The sequence below is a fragment of the Ruditapes philippinarum genome, unplaced genomic scaffold, assembly GCF_026571515.1.
Source record: "Ruditapes philippinarum isolate M1 unplaced genomic scaffold, ASM2657151v2 ctg14198_1_1_1_1, whole genome shotgun sequence".
Lineage (NCBI taxonomy): Eukaryota > Metazoa > Mollusca > Bivalvia > Venerida > Veneridae > Ruditapes > Ruditapes philippinarum.
In genome coordinates, this window is record NW_026864752.1 from 1,494 (window position 1) to 23,372 (window position 21,879).

General features: G+C 32.3%; 2 protein-coding genes across 2 annotated transcripts; one reads left to right on the forward strand and one right to left on the reverse strand.

The window, feature by feature from the left end:
• Positions 1–1,921: 1,921 nt before the first annotated feature.
• Positions 1,922–5,555, forward strand: LOC132726705 (E3 SUMO-protein ligase ZBED1-like). Its single transcript, XM_060712062.1, has 4 exons — positions 1,922–2,045; positions 3,228–3,673; positions 4,110–4,908; positions 5,059–5,555. The coding sequence occupies exons 1-4, from the start codon at positions 1,922–1,924 to the stop codon at positions 5,553–5,555; spliced, it is 1,866 nt and encodes a 621-aa protein (XP_060568045.1).
• Positions 5,556–11,579: 6,024 nt separating this feature from the next.
• LOC132726706 (uncharacterized) lies at positions 11,580–21,416 on the reverse strand. Its single transcript, XM_060712063.1, has 8 exons — positions 21,294–21,416; positions 20,320–20,388; positions 18,955–19,113; positions 18,430–18,649; positions 17,340–17,464; positions 16,356–16,505; positions 15,908–15,941; positions 11,580–15,464 (listed from the first exon to the last, which is right to left on the reverse strand). The coding sequence occupies exons 4-8, from the start codon at positions 18,618–18,620 to the stop codon at positions 15,311–15,313; spliced, it is 654 nt and encodes a 217-aa protein (XP_060568046.1). The 5' UTR covers positions 18,621–18,649; positions 18,955–19,113; positions 20,320–20,388; positions 21,294–21,416; the 3' UTR covers positions 11,580–15,310.
• Between the last annotated feature and the right edge of the window lie 463 nt (positions 21,417–21,879).

A 21,879-nucleotide genomic window follows, 5' to 3' on the forward strand; every position in this document is an offset into this window, starting at 1 on the left:
GTTACCGCAAACGTAAACAAATCAATTGTGTTATAACTTTAAACATGTTAAAGATAAATTACCTTCACATTTGTTGTGTACCACCAGTATATTTTGCTGGTTTTCTGGTTATTTTCTTATCATTCACTATTGTAGACTTAATCATAGTTTGACAAGATTTCCGTGAACATGTGAAGTATTTGGCACTGTACCATACATTAAATATACATTCCGATCTAATAATTATTGACCAGCCAGCCTGCATATAAAAAATGGTGCTTGCCATTCATCTTTCCAGATTTTATCCATTGTTTATGTTGTTTACGGAGGCTTTCCACATATTTCTTTGTTTTTCCTTGTGTAATAGCGTGTTTGTTTCGTAATGTTTGTTAAATCCATTTAATATGTCATCCTTAAACTGGATGTTACTACAGCAGTAAAGACAAGTCTGAATATTTAATTCCGTTGTTAAAACACTTAAAATCACTTAATTTTGTTGTGGAATATTGTAAACTTTACACTCGATACGCCATGTTTAACGTTGCATTCTGGGATTAAGTTCACTGCAAATATTGATGACTCATCTTAATTAAACCTTAATCGTTGCTATGTTCGTAGTGAGGTAGAGTGAAGTACCATATTTATCGTTATATTCAATGTTAAACTTCTTGAGTCTTGATTTTTCTTTGGACATTTAGCCATTTTGTCTTGTTAAATTTTTAGCTTTCTACCCGATTTTGGAAGAGATTTTCTACCGGTGTTTGGTATCGACCATTTTTGGGTAGCTACCATTCTACCAATTCAGGGTCGGTTCTACCAATCCTTGGTATTTTACCCATTTTAGGTCATTTCTACCAGTGCCTAGTATAAAAGCAGCAGATTCTTGGTCACAAGAAAAGTTCAGATTTAGAAATTCTTGGTAGTGGACGTACGTTAATTTGTCTGCTGAAATCTTAAACTTTATGTTAAATTTAAGTAACAAACAAGTCATGTTCATTAAAATTTTAGAATTATATCTAGTTGTGTTAAATACAGAGCTTAGATATTTTTATGGAACCGATATTAGAATTTTATATAACTTTTACATAATAACATTTAAGTAACTGTTAGAGATTTTTACTACACTTTTTATTGAAGTAAATCTGGTAACTATTGTCACCGCGGAGTAAAATTGATACACGTAACACGGAGATTTTTGGTTCATCAGTACTTATCATTATTTTGAAGGTGTGGCGGTACTAAATTATTGTAAGGTGATTTGTGAGCTGTTTTGAGTTATTATGAGAGCTGTTTGCTGATATAAATTATTCATGATTGTTTAACAATTGTTTGTTATTAGAAATATTAACTTGTTGAATAAATTTTATATCCGTTTACAACGGTGTTGCCTGATTACTATCAGGTGAGTTGGAGATCTACACATCACATCAGTTCTGTACCTGATTGTATTAATACCTTGAAAGCCTGATTACCAAAATACAGTTAGAGTAAAGGGCATACTTAAGAGTCAACGACCCACTAGACCGTAACAATATAAACCCGTGGAATTATGCATAGTACAATACGAGGCTTGTCCGGAAAATCCGTAGACAACCGATATTTCTTGTTAATTCTATTGTTTTCAAACATTTTGTTTATGTTGTGAGCACCCTTGATCATAATTGCATACCTTGATTATGATAAAAAACATGAAATTGTTACCGGCACTCGTGTGATCGTTTCCGTGCCAACCTTGTTTAGAGGTACCCGGAGCACGTCAAAACTAGAGATATTCACCTGTCTCATGCGCCTTCTTTCTTTGGGTATTTTACCTGATAAAATCGCGAGTAACGTTATGATAAACACCCTATGACGTTACGTTACACGCTGACGTCATATTGTTATGAATTGAACGTAATCGCTTTAGAAATAAAATAGTGAGGAGAAATATTGTCAATATACCATGGAAGAAAACACGCCAGAAATGACGACGTCGGACGTTTGGGCGGAGCAGCGTGTGCTAGTAAAATTCTGCATGGAGCTTGGAAAAACGCCTGGAGAGACGATGGAATTTATTAATTCAAACAGTAAGAGGCCAAGTGTTTCTCGCCCTCTTGTATATAAATGGTACAAGCGATTTCACGATGGAAGAGTTGAAACATCAGACGATTTACGTTCAGGAAGACCAAGCATTATTAATGAGAAATCTTGAACGTTAGTTAGGAACGTCATTAATGATGACCGGCGACTTACTGTAAGAGATATTTCTGAACAATGTGATATTTCAAAGACAACTGTGCATAAAATTCTCACTGAAAAAAACTTTGGAATGGAGCGTGTTTGTGCACGTTGGGTCCCCAGGTTACTTTCTAGTGATAATAAAGAGGCGCGTGTTATAGCAGCAAAATCATTTCTTCGAAAAGGGAAAAGGGGCGGTGATGCATTTTTGGACAGAATTATTACAACTGATGAATCATGGTTTCACTATTTTGAGCCCGAGAGCAAAAAGCAGTCTAGCGTATGGAAGCATAAAGACTCTCCGCCACCAAAGAAAGCCAAAGTGACGAAGTCAATGGGAAAGCACATGTTTATTCTATTAAAGATAGACACGGTATGATCCTCACCCACGCTATACTCCATGGGACCACTATTAATGCAGACTACTACTCAAAGTAGGGATGTGCGGTATTACCGGTATACCGGTATACCGCGGTTTCGTTCAGACGCGGTACGTACCGGTACGACCCCTAGGAATACCGGTCTTTTAATATATATAATTTTACATAATATTTTGTAAGATTCGGACGTTATTTACCCTGTAATCTGTGTTTCAACTTTCAACCTAAATTAAAGTGGAATTCCAAGTCTATTTTTAGAGCAGCAGTAAATGCACAGTATAATACTCTAACGAATAATTAGTCGCGGAAAGGTCGGATCGTTTCCCGGTTGTTTTTCATATTTATTATGTAGTGTAAATACATTTCATCCGCCGACATTTTTATAATTTTTATATATCATTCTTCATTTAAATGCATTAAAAGGGGACACCCATGTTAGTGCTCAGTCTAAGGCTAGTAAACATGTTGACGTATTAACGAGTGGCGACAATAACAAAACGTAAAGCATTTAGACATAGCCCAACTTGTAAACAGCTCATACCGTCATGGACGAATTCACCACGGTCAAAAATCCAAAGGGGAAATCGGATATTTGGAGGCATTTTGGGCTCCAAAAGTCTAAAATAACACAGAAATTAATTGATAATACAGCCGTATGTATGAAGTGTGATATGGTCATAAAATGTTCAGGAGGTGGGACGTCCAATTTATCAGCTCACATTCGCCGACATCATCCGTCATTATTGTCGTCTGCTAAATCATTAAAATCAAGTTCAAAAACTACCACCACTGATGTTCATGTGGACCAGAAACAAAGTGAGACTGTTTCTTTACCTACAATACCAAAGCTATTTGCGTCAAAGTATGCCAGTAGTTCAGATCGATCTAAACTAATAACAAATAAAATTGCAAGATTTTTGGTGAAAGATCTCCGTCCATACAGTATGGTAGAAAGTCCCGAGTTTAAAGACTTGATCAGTTGCCTTGACCCAAGATATACTGTCCCAGGCAGGAAGGTGTTTTCAGAAAGAATCATACCCGAGATGTATGAATCTGCCAAGGAAAATGTGAAACTTAATCTGAAGAATGCAGAACAGGTAATTAATGTGATAGACTGTGACAGATTATAATTTTATAGTCATTTTTTAATATAACAATAATTAATGAAATATTCTAACATAATAGACTTAAAAAGACATAACTTATAAGTTGACATCAGTTTTCCTTAAAATAATGATTTTTGAAAAAAAGGGTATCATTTATATAAAACTGCAAAAAGAATTCATATTATATCAAAATATGCATATGATTTTTCTGTAATACGGTCTCAAATTTAGGGTTGATGACTCGATGGCCATCACAGAATGTCAAGTTGCATTTAATTATGAAATTAACGTCTTTTACATGTTCTTGCAAATTTACTAAATTTAGTAAAGGATAATTTTGAACCCATATAGTCTAACAATTTTTTTTCAGTAAATTTAGTCAGTTGTATGTAAGTTATGCCTCTAACTAAATGTATATGCATTTCAGGTTTCACTGACGACTGATGGATGGACGTCCTGTGCTACTGAATCCTATATGACAGTTACATCAAGCCATATCACTGATAGTTGGGAGTTGAAGAACTTTGTGTTGCAGACCAGGGCACTCCCAGAGAGTCATACAGCAGAGCATGTTACAGCAGTATTAAATGCAGCAGTTGAGGAATGGGCTCTACCAACAGGGCATGGTAAGCCGACTCTAGTAACCGATAATGCAAGTAACATGGTGAAAGCTGGAGAGTTGTTTGGTTCACTTCACCTTGGATGTTATGCTCACACATTGAACATAGCTGTGCAGAAATGCTTATCAGTAAAGAGAGCTAGTCACCTGCTTGCCAAGATCCGTCGAATAGTAGCTTTTTTTCACAGAAGCAACACTGCAAATAATATCCTTCAAGTAAAGGCTGAGGCTCTAGGTCTTCCGCAGCATAAATTGATCATTGATGTTAGCACAAGGTGGAACAGTGCATATGATATGGTGTCTAGATTTCTCGAGATGCAGGTGGCTGTGTTTGCGACCCTTAGGTCAAAAGATGTTGGCAAAGTGAGTGATGTCTCCATTTCTGATGAAGAACTGCTTCTAGCAGAGGAGATGATCATGTTTCTAAAGCCCTTAAAGGATATCACAGTGATGCTCTGCTCAGAAAACAACCCAACAGTCTCTGTAATAATGCCCTTACAACATCAGATTGTAAACTTCATCTTGACAGGCACAGATACTGAATGCCCTGCAGTGACAGAGATGAAGTCCTTGGTTAAGAAAAGTCTTGAAACTCGATACAAAGGAAGTGAGCAAGTTCTCAATATGTGCTCAGCACTTGACCCAAGATTCAAAATGCTTCCTTTTTTGTCAGATGAAGACAATGCTGGGGTTTTCAATAGACTTACATCAGAAACAGTTACAGTAAATTAAGTGAGTAAGATTAAAATTGAGCCAGATGAGAACCTCCTAACTGAAATTGATGAGCCAGAATTACCAAGTTTGCCTGAAAATACAGAGAGAGATAGTAAACCAACTGAACAAGAATCCACCCAAGGCCCACCTTCAAAGAAGATCAAAACTGAAACAAAATCAATATCAACAAGCATGAAAAGTGCAAAATCATCAGTATTTGGAGAAATCTTTGGTGATGTCTATATTTGTGCAGTTGAGCCACCCAAGACACCTCTTCTTCTTGCTCAGGCTGAAGTACAGCAGTACAAAGAATGTCCACCAGTTCCCTTGGATGTGAACCCTTTGCAGTGGTGGAAAGATAATGAGCACAAGTTCCCTCTTCTTGCTCGGGTTGTTAAGAAGTACCTGTGCATTCCAGCCACTAGTGTTCCATCTGAACGAGTCTTCTCTACTGCTGGAGATATTCTTTGTGCCCAGAGGTCACGTCTTAAATCAAAACACGTTGACAAGTTGATTTTCCTAAAGAAGGACTTGCTATAAATGTCCCGCATAACCATAACCGGCCTTCAAATTATTCTAGACAATGGTCATGCAAACCAATGAAACCATGTGCTATTAAAAACTTAAGACAATAGAGGAGTCCTCATGGGAATTGCCATTTTTCTGTTTTAGATTTTGTTGAAAATATTATCAAGACAATAAGGTTATTTTCTTCTTTCTTTTATTTATTATTTTCCAGTCAGGTAGACAGATGTTAGTTGAAAGAAATAAAGATATTAATCTGTTTTTCTAAAATGTATTGTGTTTTATCAAAATGTTTAAACATTCTTATGGCAGTTGGTCTTAGTTTGCATAAGTTAAACATTAAAAAGTGTCTTCATAATACCGTGGTACATACCGCGGTACACAGGTGAAATACCGCGATATACCGCGGTACAAAAAAATTGGTGGTACCCATCCCTAACTCAAAGGTAATTGTGGTTTTTATTACCTTAATTAAACGTGAGTATAAGTTAATATTTATTATAAATATTAACTCCACGTGTGTAATGACTTCATATTTGAAGACACAATTATGTTTAAAATGCTATTTTCATGTGCTAAGGGGAGACCTTATTCATGCTCTACGGAAGAAAAGACCCACACTTTCAGAGAATTTGGAGAATGTAATACTTCCTCAGGACAATGCCCCTGCGCATACGGCTGCCACTACTTCGCAAGAAATTCAATTATTGGGGTTTGAGACTCTGCTGCATGCACCATACAGTCTGGATTTAGCGCCGATGTATTTCGCCGTGTTCCCATTGATAAAGTCGCAACTCAGAGGTATAAAATTAAGGAATTTCACTGAACTAAAAACTAAAAACAGCAGCACTACGCATTATTTCTGGCATTTAGAGTGACTAGTATGCAAAGGTGTATGACAAATGGGTTGTTAGACAGAGGAAATGTGTGGGATGCAACGGTGAATATTTTAGAAAGAATAACGGCGCTTCAATTTCGACGTCACATTTTAGTAAGTACATTCACGACGTAACGTCATGGCGTGCTCCGCACACCTGTACATCCCTTTACATAAACCCGTGCAGTTTCATTGTTTAAGAACGGATAGTTTTGACATTTTGTAGCATCAATCAAAGCACATTTGTGAGCGATTGGAGAAAGTTTCAAAAATTCTGATGCGAAATACTCGTATTGAAGCAGGTGTCTACGAACTTTCCGGACAACCCTCGCATAATTTTATCTGAAATCAATTTTGCGCATCTGAAGGTTTATGAAAACTTTTAAAATGTTTTGATGTTAAACGAGATCTCGGAAAATGTATAAACGCCTGCGACAGAAAAGCCGTGATAAAAGCACGCATTGTTATATATTTAACCAAACATACTTGAATTAAATATATTTTGTTTTATCGTTTCTATTTGTTTTATCGTTTCTTAGATAAACATATTCCGGTCATAATACTTGTTCATGTGGAAAAATATTATTGATAATACTAGTACAGAAATAATTTTTTAACTACATTAAAATTATCAGTGTCATATCCGGAGTAATTTTTATAACGTTGGTTTTATGCAGAATACACATTGATGCATGTAGGTGTCAATTCTCTTGAAATCGTTAAGCGTGAAATAAAACACAAAACATGCCGTTTGAAGTGTTCGCCATTCCTTTCATTATTTGTTTATATCAATATTGACAGATAGGGGTGTCGACAATTCTAATTTAAAAGCACATTATTTATCGTATAAATCTTTTACCACCTCGCAAATCTCTTATTAGCATAAAAACGTAGTGGTATAGTGCTTGCCCTGCGAGTGTAGAGGCCCGGTGTCGCGTAATACTAGTAATCACACGGACGTAATATTACCACAGTTTATACATGTTGTTTTTTTTGGTCGTTTTTTTTTTTAAAAAAAACTTGCCTGTAACTCGGTTTAAAAACTAAGCGCTTTGAAAATTGGTATAAATCTTCAGCATAGAACAATTATTTCGGTGCATGTATTTAGATATTCTGACAGTAGTTATTTTCTTCAGAATATATGCGTGAAATTGAGCTAAATTGCCAAATTTACCGTGCCGCGGCTCTACCACCTGAGCTATCCGGCCGTTTACACATCATCTTCCCTAAATAGTGAACAGTTCTGAACCGTGACAATAAGAAATCATTTTGTCGCCCCATATTTAGCGTACAATCGCCTTAAATATGGCATTTAATGACACTGTCACCTGTGCGTGACCCACCGATGCCACTCTCTATTTTTTTATATTATTTTGTTCTGTGCAGTCAAGGGGATGTACATGAAATAATGACAGAAAGGATTGCAGAAAGCAACAAAACAAAAAAAACATGTGCAGCCTGATCGGGACTCGACCCTAGGACCCTCGAATACAATACCGCGGATGTACCGAATGAGCTATCCGGCCTTTTATACAGTTTCTCCCTTAAACAGCGCGAGTGCTTTCCTACTATATTGAAATACATCCGTAAATTTCCCAGGGCAGCGTTTTACTTACATTGCGTAAGTTTTTCCGTAAGAATTATCGTAACATTTCGCTTACGTTTAAACTTACGTAAATCGTAAGTGTGTTTCACAAAACGTTCGTAAGTTTTTTCTTAAACTTACGTTAAAAGAGTGCGTAACTCTTCAAAGAAGGTTTTCAGAATAAGTCTTTTGGTAATATTTAATGACCGCAAGACATTTTTAACCAAGGCTAAACTGGTATTTCGTAGCGTCATATACGGACACTCGGGAATATTGCTGAGCAATTCGTATTTTTAAGTGCATATTGTGCCAAAGGCCATCAATCACACAGGGGTTTCTCTCGATGAGCATAAAGGAGAACTGCATATAATCCATCACGGAAGATATTTAAAGGGTTTTTGTTTGTTTTGAGAAGTGAAAGAACTATAATTCTCTTCGCACAAATTAGCTATTGAAGAGGGTAGACATAGAAATATTGAAAGAAACCAACGCCTCTGCACAAAATGCAATATGAAACAAATTGAAACTGAATATCACTTCTTATTAGTATGTCCATAATACAACGACTTAAGGAAAACATGTTTACCTAGATATTATTGTTCATGGCCTAATTTAAATAAATTCATATCCATAATGAAATGTACGAACAAAAATGTAATTGTTAACTTAGCAACATTTGTTTATTCAGCAAAGTAATTAAGAATTGAATCTACTTAATACATTTGTTTGAATTAATGAACGCTGAAAAATAATAATGTATATGTATAATTTATCATGCATGTATCTTACTTTTCTGTACTTGTATTGTACCGCCAATATGTTACTTGGCGATGAACATGTATATGTTTTTGCCCATAAATTATTTGACTTGACTTGTTATCAAATTTTACACGTTTAGCGCCTGATTTATGAAGTTGCTTGTGTGTAATGATGAAAGTATTACCTCTTTATGTTCATTATTCCTTATCATACCTTGAAATATAGAGCATTTATGTTGAACTGCACGAAAAATGTGGATTATAATTCAAATGTAATGTTTATAATTACACATACATAGAATGAGATCATTCTTCGATTTTCTGCAAGAATTTTATCACGCTGTCAATCTTTACAGTGATATATATTTTTCAAAACTATTTTACATAGAAAATACATAATCCGGCTATTGGTACTTAAAAAAACACTTTATTAAGCTTATTGTTTTGTTGTTGTTGTTGTTGTTGTTGTTGTTGTTGTACGTACGTACGTGCGTGCGTGCGTGTGTGTGTGTGCGCGTGCATGCAAATCTGGTAAAATTTAATTTTCAGGTTTTGTTTTCTAAAATAATATATTGATTTGATGATTATCTTCACCAATATAATAAACGTGTTTTGCTTGAACTGATTAATAAATATTTATATTTTTACAAAACATAATTATTTTTAGCGCTTACATTTTAACGAGAATGGAAAGGGTCACGTCAGTATAAAGGGGCAACCATTAGACAAAAATTACGATTATTCATGAATCAGAGGTCTTTACTAATTTGTAAAGCATATGTAAACTTTTTTATAAACTAAGACAACAATTTTTAAAAGAAAAACATTTGGCGTTGAAGCAGAATTACTAGACAAGTTTCTTTTATGTATAGTTTAAGGCCTTCTAGAGTAAACATGTATATATCGCTACAGGAAGTAATAAAACGACTTACTGAAACGTTAAAAATGCTATACAAAATAGAAAAATATTAAGAAAATTTATGGTGAATACTTTGCTGATTATAATATAAAAAATGATTATGTGAGGCATAAAGAACATTTACTTTACGCAACTAGCACTTAAAATTAAAGAATACATAATAAATGTTCATCTTGTGTAACATTTGCAAAGCCATTTAAAGAATATATATCGACATGCCTGTGTCTTTTATATGGTGTCATTTAAAAATAGTCACGATGTTTAGTGAAATATTACGTTCTTTCCCTTAAATTGTATTTGTTTTCAAAGAAAGATTGCAAAGCTCGAAAAAATAATATTATTATCCGCACTTAAGATATTTATGTTGAGCGTCATAGTGTTTCACCATTAACAAATTATCAAGCATTTAGATTAAATGCAAAAGTGACAATTTGATAGACTGTTGCGTCCGTTTTATATGACAGCGGTGTCTAGTTAAAGATTTACCCCAGAAATAAATAAATAGTCACGTTAAACTTACAGTATGATCATTTTATCAGTGGAATAATAAGAATAACCATAACATAACCATAGCATTATTGTGTAGATAATGTCTACATACATTTGATACTTCCTCTTCATAGCTTATCTTTACTGTCAAATAATATCAAATAAAAGGAAGAATATTCTCCTTTAATTTTCTCAACATTTATAAATATATTTCTTTTTTATTTCTGGTCTTTCTGTTGGTCAGATTATATTCACAATGATATAATAGCTATTTATTATATTATCTAAATATAACTGCAATCTCATTGCTCCAAACAATAGTCAACAAAACTTTTTATAAAATCATATTCACTAGGTGTAGTATCATATTCACTGGCTGAATTGAATTTTCCCAGTCTAAAATTAGACTGATACTTGTATTCAACGAACATACATCTAAGCCGCACATTAAATAATAATTGTTATAAATATACAGGATTAAATCATCTGAAATATTAAAAGAATAGCAATACAGATATCGCAAGAAATAAAAATACACATATTCGTCCGTAAAAGTAGAAGCTCTCATTTCATTTTTTTTATTATTTCAAGAATATCTTAAAAGCAACAAGACATAAATAGTATTCCATCAACTAATTAAAATAATCAAATATTTTTTTCAAATCAAATAATCGCAATGGGTATACTTGTATAACTAAATGTTAGTTAATATTCAATGTATCATCAAGTTAACTGTCAGATTATTCTTTTATTTTATTTGATATACATTTTTGGGAAGCGCGACGCCCTTATGGAATGAAATCAGATTTTGTGAAAGGGCGACGGCAACTTTTCGGGTCTTTCGTCGGTCATAATAGCCGATCATTCCGATTGGTATGAGGGTTTTTGATTATCAAAATGAAATGTCGCGAACAATGAATAGCAACTGGAGAATTTCGCAATGCAAACATATTCAAATGAAATAATCTTTTCCGTCAATTAATCGCGCTCTTCGGGTTTTTTTATTAATCATTTTGTAGTACACAGTGGGTTATTATGGTTTGTTATTGTTGTACATGTATCCGTAAGCTATAAATAGAATAATGACCTTAACATTGTAAAAGTTCGAAAATCTATTTATAGAGGTATGTACTATTCGCCGGTCTCCTATCTGTAAAATTCCCGGTCTCTCCCGGTCTATTTTGACAGGCTATAGACCGGGGAATAGTACCACACGTTTATTGTCCGGTATCTCCCGGTTTTGGAGTAGATGTTTGATATCGTTACAGATAAATAAGTTATGTTGTTTTTTTTTAAATGAATGTTTGTCACTAAGTTTGGTTACAATAATTAATAAACATAGATCAAACTCTCAAAATTGATTATTATTATACATAAACATACCATTCGGAAAAAAACACCAACAACAATAGCATGTTTTATTTTATTTATATGAGATAAAAACAATAAATATGTACAATAATTGAGTAAAGTGGTACATTTTTATGGTATTTATATGACACCATCAACTTTGAAACATTTTATTTAATTTGTAATTCGTGTCTAGTAAAGATGCTGAGGAATTATTCTAAGTAACAAATTAAATTTTACGAATTATTCAATTGATTGATATTTAAAATTTAAAAAATGATAAAGAAAAATACAAATGTACATGTACATAGTTTAAGAATAAACAATATAATAAATTGAGAGATTAACCATAATTTACTGACTTTTTCCAGTTAATTTTTGACTTCTAATCGTCGGTCAATATGACAAATGAATTCTTACAATTTATTTTACAATTTTAATAAAAAAAATAGTAAACGTAAAAACTCAGTATTGAAATAGCACATAAAACACACAAAAAAAAAGAAAAAGAAAACAATATTCATAAAATATGTAAGAAAATATTAAACTATATATTACAATTATTGTATAATAAAACAATTATGCTCAACATGATCAACATAGTAATATAACCAGTGTCATATTGTTACTAAGTGTGAACAGATACCTTAAGAGGGGGTCTTCGCTAATAGCGATAACATAATAAGGGACAATACACAAGTGTGGTGTTGATCATGCCTTACACAAATGGATATTAAATGATTGTATATATCCGTTGCTATAAATAATCACGATATTACATTTATGACCAAAAAAAAAATTATTATAATATAATATTATATATGTATTTTATTATTTCAAAAATGTAAAAGAACTATTGATTTTGACTACTATTTTGTATGTTCCAAAGACAATACCACATGAACTTGAAATTCTATCAAATCACCAATATTAATGATTATATCCAAAAATACCCCTTATATAGTATAAATAGATTTATACCATATGGGGAAGTACATTTTGAATATCATTGACCTGTATATTTTGGATATTTTCGTTAATATTGATAAAATTTCAAGTTCCTGTGAAAAAAAAACAAGTTATAATCTAATCTCTAGCATGCCTACCGAAGTTAATAATGAACAATGTTTTTCGTCCGCTCATTCATAAGTGATAAACAATTCTGGTAAAAACCAATTAACCATTAAAAGTTTATAAGAATATCTTGTCATCAAATGTCTACTAGTTCATATTCACTTGCTGCATTTCTTGCTTGGACGCCCTTTGATGCTTTGCATCAATGCTTTTCTTGTACTTATATTGAAATGCATTCACTTCAAACCAAGAAGAGAATTCCTAACATTTTAAATTAATGATATAAAATATACTTTAAAAGATATAAGATAAATTATGCTATTGTTGTAATTAGAGACGTTCGCATCCATCTTAGAGCAAATCGAAATGTTTCTTAATGCCATCTTTCTGAATATCAAAAATGACAATGATGTTGTAGAGATGTAACAAGCTTAAAGTCTCACTTATAAGAAATATTTTCAAACAGTCTATAATTTGTGATGAACAAATACAAAAAAATTTGCTTGATATGTGCACTGTAACCTTTTTTTTTGACTGATTCATATATCGTGATTATCTGTACCAACATTTCAATTTCATCGTGATATATTAATACGTGTTTGTACAATTACTATGCGTGTGCTACAATATATTTAATCAATTTAATTGACAATAAAAGAATATGAGTGATAAGAAGTAAAGAAGCTGGCGAATATATAGATATAATGATTATGTCTGTCCGTGTCGATGTCCTCCTGAATAATGTACATAAACACTATATTTTGGACATATCAGATGAGCATTTATACACAACTTAAATGACAGTAATATAGCATTGTCTGTCATAAAATTCTGGGAACGGGAAGATACCTAGAGTCAAATAAAATAGACTATGTCATTTTGTATGTTCATGAGAACACAAGATTCTACATCCATTTGCTTAATATGTATACAATGTACTAGGCTATAATCCCGAATCAAAACAAACCGTGATTAACGGAAAAGGTATTTTTAAAACTGCAAAAAAAATCAGAACATCTGTGTTGCTTCATATCTTTATATCTTATGAAGTGCTCACATCATTCTAATATTTTGTAACATTTATAATAAGCAGAAATGGAAATTTATATTTTTCCGTTATTACATAAAGTGTGATTAACCCATTCAAAATGGAACTCTTCAATTCTGTGTTATGGATGTAACATTTTGTTTGGAAACAATATTGACGAATTTACTTATCATACTATCTAAAGACACGCGATTTTCCAATTTAATTCCAGATCATAGACTATGCCATAGGCAACATTTCAATTGAAATGAAATTGAATTCTCTTCTTAAATGGACATTTTTAAATTGGAAAATATTTACAGTGCTGACGATATTAAGTCGTACACGTGTTGGTACGGAAATTGTATGCTTTTTCTTTAAACTTTTTTAAAACCTTTTTTGCTATTTTGCAACCTCTCGAAGTTATCATATGGAAGTATTAGAAAGGCATTAATTTGTTAAAATGCAAAGCTTGACAAGTACGATATATATGTTAAGTGGTTGCTTTGAACGAGTGTAATCTTTCCTATGGTCATTTGTAATTGTAAGTCGTATTAAAAGACTGATCAATCATTCTCATATAAAACTGGGTCAATGAATAGGAGCATGTTATGATTATTTAAGATCATGTCGCCCAGATTAACAACTTCAAAGGGAAAGTATAAATTACACTATATATGATACATTGAAAAAACAAGTTAACTTATTACATTATTAAAAATATGTTTGGATTGCATTCTTTATCAATTCACCCATCAATGCACCCATCGCCTTTTTTAAAGGACGCCTCTCAACCTTTATGTCAATTTTGCATTATGGCCAATTTTGAAAGTTTGATTGATTGACGACAATATGTATGTTGAAAAAGACTGTTACACTTTATATGCCTGCAAAAATCATAATGCAATCTTACAAAGCTTTTCGTATCATTCTAGCATAGCCACTTGTGCTTGAATCAAATCTAGTTAACAGAATTGCCCATTTATTTTCATATTTTAACTGTAAAAAAATAATTAATACCAAAATTGTAAAACACTCTGCTATTATGTAGTGTGTTTTTTTTTTCTTTGATATATTTTCAATGTTTTAAAGGGTCACTCTTGTTTGATAGACACAAGTGCCTGCATGATGTAATATTCAACTCAGAGAAAAAAATACAATTTTATATTTCTCTGAATATTTTGTATCAAAACATGATAATAATATACACATCAACTTTGAGAATGTCGGGAATCATCTCATATAATGTCGCGTAAAATCATCCCATTGATATAAACAAAGACGATAATATTTAAATAAAAAGTAAAATATAGAAAAATATGCAAACATATTTCATGAGATAAATTTAGTTTTAATCAATATGACGCTCATATTTTAAAGCAGGTTATCAACAAAAATATCATGAAAATCTAGTGGGCCATTGGAGAACTACAAATTTATTACATTTTTGTGTTGGGCATTTTCATGACCTCTGTGATATGTTGGGATTTTATTTTAAGTGTCTGAAAGGTAATATGCCCCTCTCTCAAGCCTTAAATACAGCACGGTGTTATATTTTTTTATACTTCGTTCATTATATGTATAAAATATTATACTTTGTATGCTAAAATACCCTTCAGCCCAAACAGTTTTCATAACACTTTCATACATAGATTTTGACAAATGATTAAAAGAAGCTACATCTATCTTATCTAAACACGTAACGGTTCATATGTGGCAGTATCGTTAGAATAATGTGTCAGCTCAGTATATTGTTTAGAAGTGTCCTCGTCAGCTTCTGCAGCATTATTTTCATAATCTTGTTCCCCTGTTACATCAGTAGTATTTCCTTTATTGTCATTTCTACTTAAACAAAACAAAATGTATAAAACATAGAGAAACATAATTGCTTTTACAGTCTGTTATTTGATCTCAAACAATATAAATAAAATATTTTTAAATATATATAAATATATATGATTCATGGGATTTATTTGAAAATTGTGAACAAGAGTATCTGAAATTAATGTCCTTTACCCTTCGCTACAGATTGTTCGTATAGGATACATTCTTTGTTGCCTGGGAAGGGCTTAATCTTATGTTTTAAGAACTTGTTGCCCAACTCATTTGCATTTTGACATATACTTATTATTTGTGTAATATATTTGTTAACATGTATTTAATGCAATAAAATACTTTTGTTTGTATACTCAATAATGGGAGAAGAAAAATTAGAAATAGTAAAAAGGATGGAAAAGACTACTGTCAAATGGATAAATTAATCATTAAAAAATATGTGCAAAACTTACGTTTTGGCTCCATATCTGGAATTTGATCTTGTACCTGATATAGGAAATTTTACTTGTATTTTGTTATAAAATTGTTTTGGTTTTGTAATTTGAGTACAACAGTTTAAAGTGGATAGGTGTACAAATGGCACATTTTCCATAAATATTTCAAATATTGATTAAAACAATAGAAATGTGTAATTTAGATTTTCTTATAACATGTTGCTTTAATTAAAATGTTGATAGACTTCCATGTATAAATCATTTGTGGTTTAATGTTATGTCTAATACAACAAACTATCAACGTTAATTTCCAATGCGTTACAGATGTATCATTATCCCAATTAACTTTAAGGAATTTACATCAGAGGAACGAGCCAAGGAATTCGTCACATTCAGGAATTTTGAACAATTAATTATAAGGCCTTACTTAAAGAAGCTGAATACAACATTAAATTATAATATTTACCTTTCTTATTGATATTTCTTTTGTACAATATGGATACACCAGTACCATAGCCAATCAGAACGACACATACTATCCCGAGAACTATTGTCATTGTAAAAGAGCATTTCTCTTTATTGCACGTAATACACTTGCACGTGTCAGATCTAAAACCTAGGTAAAAAGATAAGCACCTACATAAATAAGCAATTATAAAGCTTACAAAAACTAATGTTTAAATTGATTCATGTTCGGAATAAAATGTATAAAATGGAAATTAAAGTGTTTGTAAAATGCAGTGTGTTTAGATCCAGAAATTGTCAATTTTAAAACAAAACAATGGTTACAAAATAAATTACCACTTACAAAGCTAAGTTATAACAAAATGTTAAATTAGGTATGTTTGATAAAGTTAAATGTCGTTTAAGTCTATAATAGTTTTTATTTCTTAGCATTTCAACTAAACAAATGAAAACAAACGAACACCGAATAACAATTGATAATACCATTCTCTGAGAGGAACAATATCTGATCATATGAACCAATTCTGTTAACAGTAGTTACACGATATTTTCCATAATGTTCGAGAGATACATTTGAGATTGTTAAATTTGTTTCCAATCCAGATGATGAAATTTGAAAATCTTCGTTACTTAGTAAAGAAACCCAATTAAGTCGATCTTCCATGAACCATGTAAATCCTTTAGGTCCAGGTTTAGGATAAGCTATAAGGTATATATTTACATTATTGATCCATAAAAGAAGTTTTATTATATTTATATTACGCTCCCTTCGCAGCTTACTGAATACACTCCCGTTACTTCAGACAGTGAGCGATAGTGGAATATTCGACCGATGCGCAGGAGAGTAACCCAAGGTGACATGCAACTTGTAAAAATGCACAGGCAAGGCCAATCAATGAATGCAATACTGTGAAAATAAAGATTATACATATTGTTTAGTTATGATCCTAACACACACGATGATAACAAATCTGCTATATTTTACCTCTTTCCGTGTCCTTTGTAAGATCAAGTGGAACAGTTGTGTCAGCAAACTCGGGACTTACAACGTTAACATCTATCACATTGATGATATAAGCTATCTCTGTCGTACCCTGAGTTCCAGTTGCCCTATAGTGTCAAAATGATGCATGAATACCTTCTTCTATAAATAATCTATTTACCAAATGATAATGGTTTGTTGATAATAATGTTGGTAATACAAGCTTATACTCCACCGATATAAGTGAAGACTTGACATTTGTCTAGCATTATCTCTTTAAATCAAGTATTGATTTCTTAATGATAACAAAACATAGACATACACATACTAAGAGATAACTTTAAGATAATAGCTTACACATACTAGGAGGTGATAACAACACATATCTTGGAGATGATAACAACATGTAGGCATATATATACTAGGAGATGAAAACAACATTTAAGCATACACATAATAGACGATGATTACATCACATAGACATACTAGGAGATGATAACAACACATATATTGGAGATGATAACAACATATAGGCATATATATACTAAGAGATGATAACAACACATAAACATACACATATTAGGAGATTGTTACAACGCAAAGACATGCAGATACTAGGAGATGATAACAACATATATGCATACACATCCTGTGATGTACCAGAAATTGTAATCATTTCACTTTCGTTTCTCTTAGTGAATTTTGACACGAAATTTTGTACATTATTGACCGTGCTATTAATAAACCAGCAAATAATTTCAGTATTTTATCTCCTACTGCAATTATTCCTGAAATTGGTGAAATAACGAAAAACTAATGATGAAATAGAGCAAAATTTGGAACAATTTCTTTGAATCATTCAATACTGTAACATCGGACTGATTTATATTTTAAAAGATACAAACATTCTGTGGATAGTGATATTCCAATCTTCGCATATGCATAAATGTTTTTATCGATCAATGTGGACTATCAACACATATCTTCTTAGCCATAAAAAGGTGTAAACAAGTATTTCTAGTAATGAAACATATTTATGAAGCCTATCGAATGTTATTTATTGATGTGTCAGGAATAGAAGAAATGATCTTACCTTAAGGTAAATGCGTATGATTTCGTTGTTTCATAATCCAATTCTTCTTCTAGAGATAATTCATTAGACGTTATACGGAATTTATGTGCCTCAGTATCAGGGTCAACCTCAAACGAATAGATAACTGCGTTATCAGCATTCATCGTTAACAACAATGTATTCCGCGTGGTGTTTTTAGGGATGTTATCCATCTGGCCATCTGTCGGTGTTTGCCAGAAAACTAGGGAAAGGAGAAACAGAGAATGGTACTTATTTGTAAAAATTACTATACAAATGTATTTACAAATAACTGTTTTTTGATAATAAATGCATATATCCATATATTCACATTATGAAAAACAAAATCTTTCTTTACCCTAAAAATACTCATCATTTTGAATAAAAGGACGTAAAGGTAGATTATTCTTACCACTTTGTAAAAATGATCAACCAAACCAGCTTTGATAATTTCTATTTCCCACTGTCGGAGTCCTTTAAAAATTTATATATTATTTCTTTTTATAGGGGAAAAAAGGATACACTTACCATTGCTCAGGTAAAATCTAACTTTCTGTGTAATGGTTTGGATACCATCGCTGGCTTGAATATCAAGATCATGTTTAACATCGTCAATGTTCAGTGTAGTATTAAGCGTGATCTGTCCTGTTGTAGAGTTAATACTGAAGATACCGTTGTCGCTCCCACCTATACTCGCAAAATAACCAAATGACATTCATTACAATGTAAATATTAATTCATAGATACATATTGTTTAAGGTATAGTGTAATAATACAAATCAATTTAAGGACTTCACGTGCTTAAGATTTGTTTGTAAGTCAATGATGGTGTTATATGCATGTAAACTTCATTTCAAAAGTTCATATGAATCATGATCAATTATTCAAGGCAAATGATCTACTTGTTTTCAAAATGTCCAGAATGCTATATAATAAGTAATCAAATAACAAACACATTTAGATAAAGGTAACACTAATATATCAAGACAAGTTTTAAGTGATAAATATTGTTAAAAATTATAAAATTACACATCTAATCGTATTCATATGTGCCATGTCTAATGTATTAAATTACTAGAAAATTAATCACTTACAACAAATATAAGCCTTAAAGTTTGTGATGATGTTGAATTGTATATGCTTGACTAAACAGCCAAAAGGAATGCATTTACACAGCATAAATCAAATCAGTCAGAATTCGTTGTCGTGCGAAAAAAATACAGTTATTGGGCCATTCATAATTGCTTAAGGGTACATTAACCCTTTCCCCCATGAGCATATTGTGAAAAATGGCCATTTTCACTGAAAAGCCTCCTGTTACAAGTTCAAACTGCTATGAAACTATGAAAAATGCTTCAATACTAATCAAACTTGGCACAAATGTTGACTGGACCATTGCCTTTGTAACGACATGCTCAGTCTTAAATTTCCTGTTACCATGGCAACGAGGGGACATCTCAAAATTGCCAAAAATCACTTTTTTGCCTCGATTTTTGCCATCAAAATTTATTTCAAAGTGATGCAACTTCTCAAGGGATTGAGATAGAGTCAAAGGCTTTTCAGCGTCGGTTACACGTTACCTTATGATCGACCTGGGGTCATTTTAAGCCTCTCACAAGTCCAAAATTTTCTTGGCGATGAGGGGGACTCCGCCCCCCTTCAAACCCCACAAACAGAAGGGGGCACATCCCCCTTCTGGCAACCCCCTGATGTAATATTTGGATGGGGGACGGCGCCGAAAAAATGGTCACTTTTTTTAACAACATTTCTCAAACGAAAGACAGTGTTTGGGGCCTAAATAGGGCATTTTTTCACTGTTTGAGGCCTCAAAAAGGGGGGGGGGGCAAAAAGCCGTCGAAACACGCTTATATAAGGGAAAAGGTTAAGACTTACTAGTTATAGAGTAAGTTACCGTTCCAACAGTGTCAGCGTCGGTTGACGTTACAGTGTACACCACAGTGTCTGAAAATATACTGTACGATATAAAAACAAAATTTTTCTTATAAGTGAATATTATTCATTGTAAAACTGTCAATCTGCCAGAACGTCAGAGGGAACAATCAGCCAAACAATGGATATAACGTTTCTTTTTTAAAAGCTAGTCAACAATAAAGACAAAAAATGAATTATAGATAAGATATATTTGTAAGATATTTTTCATGTCTTATACAATTACATTGTATATAGAATTATATAAACTAAATTTACGTAAAAGGTAATTGGACGGCGACTATTATCCAATGCCTGCTAATTTGCATACCGATCGGTGCAGTGGTTACCCGCTCCATGAAAGACATGGGGATTTTTTTTGAGAGGATGGAAATCCTTATACAGATCTGGAGGAACTATGCTCTTATCTACCAAAACTGAAATAAGATCACGTGACATTTTCCCGTAGTTTCACGGAACTCGGCGAACTGTTGTCGGAAACTCGCCGTATTGAAATTGAAAGGATTTTATGACTTGTTCACCATAAAATATTTTGTGGCATTATGACCGCTCGCATCTGTGAATTTGTTTTTCAATCTTCAAAGTAAAAATTCTTTATAAAGGCGAAAATTATTTTAAATTGGGTACTGATTCGTTTTACTTTAGAATGGATTGGTGGCCTACAATCGGTACATTTTTAAAACGTAAGTATTCCAAATATTGACAAAAAGACAAATGAAACGTTCGGATATTCTTATGAGATCTTTCATGAAAACATGTTGATAAAGTTCTGAGTGATTTTAATGTTGTGTGATCAATTTTATGATGAATATTGTTTTGTTCTTCTTTATATATTTATTACATACTTATTATTATACATGTACATACTTATAAAGGTTTTTGTCTATGTACCATTTATTACAAAATGTTTTACTTACCTTTAGCTGTATTTGTTAACAAAGTAACAGAGGTAGGGGATGTAATAGCAGGTGCTTCATCATTTACATCAGTTACTGCTATTGTAACAGTTATATCTTCGCTAGCAGTGCTATCAAAAGCTCTGAAAAAATAAGAGCGTTATACTTGATACATGAGATATGATAAAATCCTCATCATTTACCAAAAGACAAAACAAAGAAAACCCTCTTGTTTTTTTATTATTTCGTAATCCCGTGCTTTTTAGTTAAGTAAATGGTTTGCTTGAAATTAAACTTTAAATATACCACTTTAAGCTCGATGCATGTATTGTACAAGAGTTTTCTTTTCTTAAATCAAATTAATTTACATTGAACATATCTACAAATCTTAAAAGATCCTGTAACACATTTTTTATGGTTTTATATCATAAATATGATGATCGAATTAAGATTTATCAATTTTGTAAGTTCCAAAAAGCATTGTTTGTAAAGATATTACCGAACTTAACATTTCATGTAAAAAAGGGTGGTAATAAAAACATTATTTTCTATAAAGTGTAAGTCAAATGTTTCAATAAGAAACTGAATGCAATATCTAATGATTACA

Coding starts and splice junctions, on each gene's coding strand:
- LOC132726705 (XM_060712062.1), top strand. CDS start 1,922: ATGGAAGAAAACACGCCAGAAATGACGACGTCGGACGTTTGGGCGGAG. Junction 2,046..3,227: donor GGAATTTATTAATTCAAACA/GTAAGAGGCCAA, acceptor TTGATAATACAG/CCGTATGTATGAAGTGTGAT. Junction 4,909..5,058: donor TGAAACTCGATACAAAGGAA/GTGAGCAAGTTC, acceptor AAATTGAGCCAG/ATGAGAACCTCCTAACTGAA.
- LOC132726706 (XM_060712063.1), bottom strand. CDS start 18,620: ATGGATAACATCCCTAAAAACACCACGCGGAATACATTGTTGTTAACG. Junction 16,506..17,339: donor TACAAAGGACACGGAAAGAG/GTAAAATATAGC, acceptor CTTTTTACCTAG/GTTTTAGATCTGACACGTGC. Junction 15,942..16,355: donor AAGAAATATCAATAAGAAAG/GTAAATATTATA, acceptor TTCCTATATCAG/GTACAAGATCAAATTCCAGA.